Below are 7,552 nucleotides of genomic sequence, written 5' to 3' on the forward strand. Positions count from 1 at the left end.
GCTATCTCTGGAATTTCAGGTTAATTTTCTTATAAAAGTGGGGTCACAGGACGACCTCCTGTGACTTGCAGAGTATTTCTCAATCTCTGTATCTAGTTCTCACCCAGGTGTAGTATGTACCAGGATTCTCTTCCTCTCAAGGCTTAGTGATGCTCTGCCTCATGTGCATACTGTTGTAGCTGATTCCTCAGCCATGCATGGTATTTTTTTTTTCTATTTGCCTTTGGCTGTTGTGGATGATGCTGTGAACAGGGGTATAAAATGTGCCCAAGGCCCAGCTTCCCACCTCTGGGGATTTCTCAGAAGATCATTTGCAGGAGACTATGCTGGTTATGAGTTCAACACTGCAAGAGCAGCAGTCTGTGTCCACTGTGCCTGTACCATTATACTCACAGCCATACCAGAGGCTTCCAAGTAACCCACACCCTGCCTAAGCCTGGTGATTAGGTGAAGTTTGAAGAAGTCATGCTAACTCAGGTGCCATGGGATCCCACAGAGGCTGCAATCTGAGTTTCCTAAAGATGAGTGATGCTGCACATTGTTCATGTATTTATTAGGACTTTGTGATTCTGATGCACTGTTGGATACGTTGCCAACTTAACTGGGTTTGTTATAGAACTGAAACTCTTCATGTATTGTGAGCATCTGTCCCCTAACAAATGCATCACTTATGCTATTTCTCTCAGTCTCTGGCTTCCTTTTTACTCTGTCCACAGTGCACATAGATGTGGATTCAGAGTGTGTGTGTTTGTGTGTGTGTGTGCACATGTGTGCCCATGTGTGTGTGCGTTTGTTTGAAAAATCCTATTTATCATGTTTTCTTTTTCTGCCTGCACTTTTGATGTGATTTCCAAGAACTCATTGACAAGTTGAAAGCCATGAAGCATCCTTCTTGGTTTTCTGTGTGAAGTTTTATTGATTTTGAATTTAAATTTAGATCTTTTATGAATTTGGAATCAATCTTTGTGGAGGTTTTGGGGTAAGGTCCATCCGCCTTCTTTTCCAGTGGATATTCAGTTTTCTGATCACTGTTTTTCAAACAGTGTCCACTTCTAATTTGTTGGCTTGCTTTCCCCAATGAAATGAAATTTTTCCACACAGGAATTATTTTGTGTATCCCATGGTTCGTACGTGTGCATTTGAACCAGCACCAGAGAGTGTTGATATGAGGCATGAAGCAAATTTTGAAAGAAAACAGCATTGAGACATTCAAGTTTGTTGTGTTTTTTCAAGATCCATTTAATATTAAGTTCCCTGATGATTTCCCCATGAAAATTAAGGGGAATTTTTCTATTTCGTCCAGATAGTGTTGACATTTTTATGATTTAGATAGCAGGTGCCCCCAGAAGCTCAAGTGTGAGAAAATGCAAGAATGTCCAGAGGTGATATGATCCTATCATGAGAGGTGCAACAAAAAGTGGGTTAATCCACTGAAATGGATTAACATGGTGGTAACACGGGCAGGTATGGTGTGGTGTTATGCTCAAATTCGGGACCCCCTAAAGATCACCAGAGACCAAGATCGATGTAAGCAGCAAAGAGGTGTTTATTGTGAGCTAGCTTTGTCTTCCACATGCACACAAAAACTGGTGATGCTGAGAGGCCCAGATCCCAGTGTTTGCAGCAGTTTTATACACTCTTTGGAGAAGTCAGGGACCCCCATATGCATCATAGCATCTCTTAGCAAATTATTACACACTATGGGAAAATCAAATAACAACTCTAAAACCTGATTAGCACATTCACTGGTGGGAACAAGCTGGGTAGGGGTGATTGGTTACTACAAGAGAGGGATTCATTCAAACTGATTGGTTTAGGCTAAGAGGGGTGTTCCTGCTGAAATACATGGTTTCCCAATACCATAAACTACTGGGAGGGTCATCTGGCATCCCAGGTATTTCGCTGTCTAATGCTGATTGGTGGCTGCTAGAATATTAGTATGGGTCCCCGCCTAGCCTGACTGAGTCAGGGACACCTGGTAAGCAGATATCTCTTGTTATTTGTAGATAAACAACATAGCAGGGTTGGAATTTGCCTAGGAGTGCTCTGTGGGTCTTTCCAAAGACAAAGGTCCCTTCCTTGGACAGGCTTTGCTATGCCGTAGAGGCTGATTTTTCAATTGCTGAAGGACTGAGGTCACTGGGGTGGTGCCTTTGGGGTTTTCATTCTGGGCTTTTACTCAGCTTTTCTGCCACTGTGATTAAAGGACCAACCAGAACTAGAGAAGAGGGAAATTTATTGAGGGCTCACAGTTCAGAAGTCTTACTCCATTGACAGCCAGCTTCATTCTTCAGGGCTCGCGGTAAGGCAGAACACCAAGGCAGAGAGTGTGGTAGAGGGAAGAAGTGCACATGATGATCAGGAAGCAGAGAGACTCTACTCCCCAGATACAAATATATGCCTCAAAGCTATGTCCCCATTCCTTCCTCCACAGCCACAAATACCACTCCAGGTACCACTCAGGTAATCCCTCTGGGGGATTAATCACTGATTGGGTTAAGACTTTCACAACCCCATCATTTCTCCTCTGGACCTTCTCACCTTGTCTCCTAGTGAGCTTTTGGAGGACACCTCACATCCAAACCACAACAGCAGGGCTCTCCATCTTCTTCCTGTGGCAAGTCTGACTTCACCCTTCTGCCATGATGGTCTCCCTTACCAGGGCCCAGAGCAATGGTGTCAGCCAGCCACAAACAGAAACTCTGAATCCATGAGTTAAAATGAAACTGTCCTCCTCCAAGTTGTTTTCTCAGGTGTTTGGATCCCACACATGGAAAATCTACACAACCAGTAATGTTGATAGGGGTTGCAGTCAATGTGTAAATAAGTGAGCAGAGCATGTTTATCTCAACAAAATTAGATTTTCCAATCTATGCATGTGGGTTGTATTTCCTTTGTTTATGTTATTGTCATTTTTTTCCATCAGCATTTTGTAGTTTTTGATTTAGAAGCCTTTGATGTCATTGGCTAAGCATATTCTTATGCATTTCTTTTTTTAATGATAATGTATGTTGAATTTTTCTAAAATGTCTTTTTCATATTGTTCATTTTCAGTGTATAGAGGGTAGTTGTTTTTGACTGTTGAATTTTTGTAGGATTCATGCAGGAGGCCATGAGCAGACATAGCACAGAGGGCACTTTTCACAGTCCCTGTAGCTGGTACTTCTGTGAACTTTCCTGACTGGGAACCACCCAATCCATAAGCAGCAAGGGTTTCTTCTTAAGACTGCCCTCTTCTTCCCAGACCTTTCCCTTATTGGGGAAATCTCTCCCCTCTTCTCAATGGGCAATACAGTCTCCATGTAAACAAGTGCTTTTCTTCCCCAAATTTTCATCCTAAACAGACCTTGGATTCTAGGCATGTGGGAATATTTCCCACTGCTATGAAGCTTTGTCACTTACTGTTACAGGAGCTTGTCACAGGACTGATGCATTCCTGATGAGCATTTGAAAATGATAAATAATTCCTTTTATTTCAGAGAACATAAAATCTCCAGAGCTTTGGTTCAAGAGGCAGTGACCATTTCCCACACCTGTGTCATCCACAGCTACCTTGGAATATTACAGGGGAACAGAGTTGGTGACAGCACAGGAGAACTGGTCCCCAACTTCTCAGTTCTGGCTGAATCTCAGCTTCACTGCATTAAATGGCCTCATGGGACCAGGCTGGTGGCTGCAGATGGTTGTGGAGAGTGTGGGCAGCCTCTTCATCTTCTAAAACAAAAATATCTGGATATTATAAAGGTTTAAGCTGACATGCATGAAAAGATTCCAATAACTTCTTCAAATTTGGGTTAAATGCAGCATCTTAATGTTCACTTCCTAGAGGAGAATTGAATGAACAATGGGACCCCAAGTCTCAGTAAATGGAAATTGGCCATATAGATAGTGGTCATCTTTCTGTGTATTTTATTTCCTTTGATACAAGCTTGCTGGCCTTTATCTATTCTTTCTTTTTTCTTCCTTCCTTCCTTCCTTCCTTCCTTCCTTCCTTCCTTCCTTCCTTCCTTCCTTCATTTCTTTCATCATGTTTTCCTTAAAAACAGCTCTTTTACAAATGACATATAAAGAGTATGCTGGGAGGAATCTAAGGTCAAAGCCAGTATCAGCATTTTGTGAGGCCCTAAGCAACATAGCAGGACCCTCTTTTAAAGTAAAACATTAAAAGGGATAGATATGTGGCTCCATGGTTAACTGACCCATGGTTCAATCTCTGGCTTTAAAAAAATAAAAATTAATAATTAATATAAATGCAGGCATTGCTACTCGGTACAGTGTAACATGCCTGTAATCCCAGAAGCTCAGGATGCTGAGGCAGGAGAATCAAAGCCAGTTCAAAGCCATCCTCATCAATGAGAAGATGCTAAGCACCTCCATGAGACCCTGTCTCTAAATAAAATCAAAATCGTTTTGGGGATGTGGCTCAGTGGTTGATGCCCCCTAGGATTAATTGCTGATACCCCCAAAGCACCTTCCCCCTAAAAAAAGGGAAAAGAAATACAGTGTTGCTATGGTTTTGACTTGGACTTTCCACATCGTCACACAATGTACATAGGTATAGAAACCTCACATTACAACCCACAAATGCATACAATTATTAGTTCCATCCAAAAAGTACAGGAAATTGTCACTTAGACGTTCATCATCTTCATTTAAAAATTTTCTACTTGGAATACTTATAGCAACTTCATCTGTGCTGCATGAATCTAATCCAATGCCATAACTCATGTCCTCTGTTGTAGAGATCCATGTCCTTTTTTAAAGAAGGTGATGCATTTCTATGCCTGCCTACTAGTTCTGAGCAGAGGAAAGAGTGAGGCTTCAGAAGAGCTCCTGGTTACTTATACCAAAACCTCTCAGTGCCCTTCAGAGCCCAGCTGTCTCTGAGCAGTTCCCTCAGCAGGTGGAGGCAGCAGGAGGAGCAGCTGGGGTAGCCCAGCCTCACACTTCTGCTCCCTGGGAGGTTTTTGTCATGGCCTGTGTCACTGTGTGAGGGGAACCTTAGCCTTGTACACAGTAATAAGTGGCAACATCTTCAGGCTCCAGGCTCCTGATGATGAGAGTGAAGTCTTTGCCATATCTACTGCCACTGAACCTAGATGGGACCCCATATCCCATACTAGTTGCCCAATGAATGAGGAGCTTAGGAGCTTGCCCTGGTTTCTTCTGGTACCAGTGAAATTTATTGCTAATGCCCTGACTTATCTGGAAAGTGATGGTGACTTTGTCTCCTACAGAGTTAGATAGGGAGGATGGAGATTGAGTTATCTGGATGTCTCATCTGGCACCTGATATTGGAAACAAGAAAATAAAACAAAAAGGGACATATTTAGACATGCCTTATGAGGTCTTCTGGGAAGAGGCTTGTAGCAGTGACAACAGTGCATTGAGTACATTCTCAGTGATGTCCTTTCTTACCTGGGAGGAAGAGCAGCAGGAGCCCCAGGAGCTTAGCAGGAGCCTTCATGGCCATGCTGTGTCCTGATAGGGGCTGACTCCTGCACAGGATGTAAGCAGCCCCTTAAGAAGTTCTCAGGGCAGGGGGCTGTACTGTGGACACATGCAAATAAGCAGGGCTGAGCAGGCTGGGCACAGCTAAAGAGCTGGCTCATCTGTCACTCACTGCAGGTCCCATGTCTTCAGGTGTCCCAGATGAGAATGGAACAGTATAATTTGCCTGCATAAAATGTTTCCCTTAGGGTACACAGGAAAGATTCATTCCATTGTCCTCTGAGTGGTCACCTATTGTTGTCTTTATGGTTCTGAAAATGGTTTATAGTAATTCCTTTTCTCTCCTTCTTTTTCTTTCCTTACCTTCGTAACTCCTTCCCTTATTTTTTCTTCCTTCCTTCCTTCCTTCCTTCCTTCCTTCCTTCCTTCCTTCCTTCCTTCCTTCCTTCCTTCCTTCCTTCCTTCCTTCCTTCCTTTCTTTCTTTCTTTCTTTCTTTCTTTCTTTCTTTCTTTTTCATTTCTTTTTGGAGTTTCACAGATTGAACCCAGGGGCTCTTAACCACTGAGCAACATTCCGAGCCATATATATATTGTTTTGAGACAGGGTCTTTATAATTTATTTAGGGCCTTGCTAAATTTCTGAAGATGGCTTTGAACTTCAGATTTTCCTTCCTCAACTTCCCTGGCAGCTGGGAGTACAAGCATGTACAACTGCACCGAGCTCTAATATTTCCTAAGAACAATTCTATTGTATACTCTTGAGAAGGGAGGAACTTAGAATGAAAGAGAGAATATTTCAGACAAAGGGTATAAATAGAGCTATGAAGATAAAAAGAAAGTTGAACTTGTAAGTCTTTGAATATTTGGGGTTTCAGTTGACAGTGGCTTAGGCTGACTGAGCGGTCAGAAGAGAAGTCCCATTGTGAATCCAGCCCTTCTTGCCTCAGTCTCTCCAACGCTAACATAGGATGCTCCCTCTGTTTCTAGAGCAGCAGGGCTCAAGCCCAGACAGGCTCTTCCCCCCCACGTGTCCTTTCTAGAGAAGTAAGAGTGAGTTGGGAAGGAAGTTTTAGTTTCTTGCATCACTGTAGGGAAGGTTTAAGAAATAAACCCAGAAGGTCCAATATATGGGGATTTGCAAAATTCAGTGAAAACAGAAAGTACTCAGGTTCACTCCATCTGTGTTTGTCATCCTCAGCATATTAGCTGTCAAACCTGGGCTTTATGACTCTTGGACCAAGGAAGGCTGAGTGGCTCTCACTGTCACATCCTTTATGTCTGGGTCATGGAGAAGAGTGGCCAAGGGCTTCAGCTCCACTCTGCTCATAAGAAATTTTAATCCTCCCGGAGACCATGCCCACCCCTCTCTGCTGTCATAGGCCCCTGAGTTGATTTGATGTGTCCTCATCCCTGCTCCTGCCTGGGATGGTAGAGGCTCACCTTTCCTCACCATGCACAGCAGTACATAGCTGGTGCTCAGGAAACTGGAGGTGGGGACTGGACATTGTGCAGGGTGGAGAGCTTTGCCCCATAAACCTCACTATGGCTCTAAGTGAGATTCAGTAGGAAAGTGAAATCCTAATGCAATATTTTTTTTCTGAAGGGTTGTAGTAAGTGAGGCACTAAGAATAAAAATGGAAGCATGTTCTGATTTTCCTCATGACAACCTTGGTTTGCAACTATAGAAATGAGGCTTGTGCATTAAGATCCAGCTCAGTCCTTCAGGCAGTGGACTAACTTGAAGAGGCTCCAGCAGGGGTGACCCAGGGCTGAGCTCAGGCTGGTGCTTTCCAAGAGCTGTGGGCTCTGGACCTGGGATGTGAGGAAGCACATGATCGTAGGAGAAATAACACTGTGGGCCTGGCAGGACACAGGCCCTGCCCTCAGGCTGCCATGCAGGGATGCAGGGAGGAAAGGTGCTCAACACCCTGGGGGCTGAGCCAAGCAGAGAGCCCACAGCGAGGGTGAGGAGAAGACAAGGATTCAGCACTGGGCCTGGCTCTCTGGGTGGCTGTGCTCAGTGCTGAGCTCACTAGTCCTGATACAAAGACCCTGGTGTTGCCAAAGAGGAGGGTCAGCAAACCGCCCCAGAGCCTATTCT

General features: G+C 43.9%; 1 gene segment (V, D, J or C); it reads right to left on the bottom strand.

Annotated features, from left to right (window-relative positions):
- Positions 1-5,001: 5,001 nt before the first annotated feature.
- Positions 5,002-5,473, bottom strand: LOC144369498 (immunoglobulin kappa variable 1-6-like). The segment is given in 2 exon segments: positions 5,002-5,231; positions 5,419-5,473. Coding segments are annotated over 2 exon segments (285 nt in total).
- Between the last annotated feature and the right edge of the window lie 2,079 nt (positions 5,474-7,552).

This window comes from Ictidomys tridecemlineatus, chromosome 12, assembly GCF_052094955.1.
Source record: "Ictidomys tridecemlineatus isolate mIctTri1 chromosome 12, mIctTri1.hap1, whole genome shotgun sequence".
Taxonomy (NCBI): domain Eukaryota; kingdom Metazoa; phylum Chordata; class Mammalia; order Rodentia; family Sciuridae; genus Ictidomys; species Ictidomys tridecemlineatus.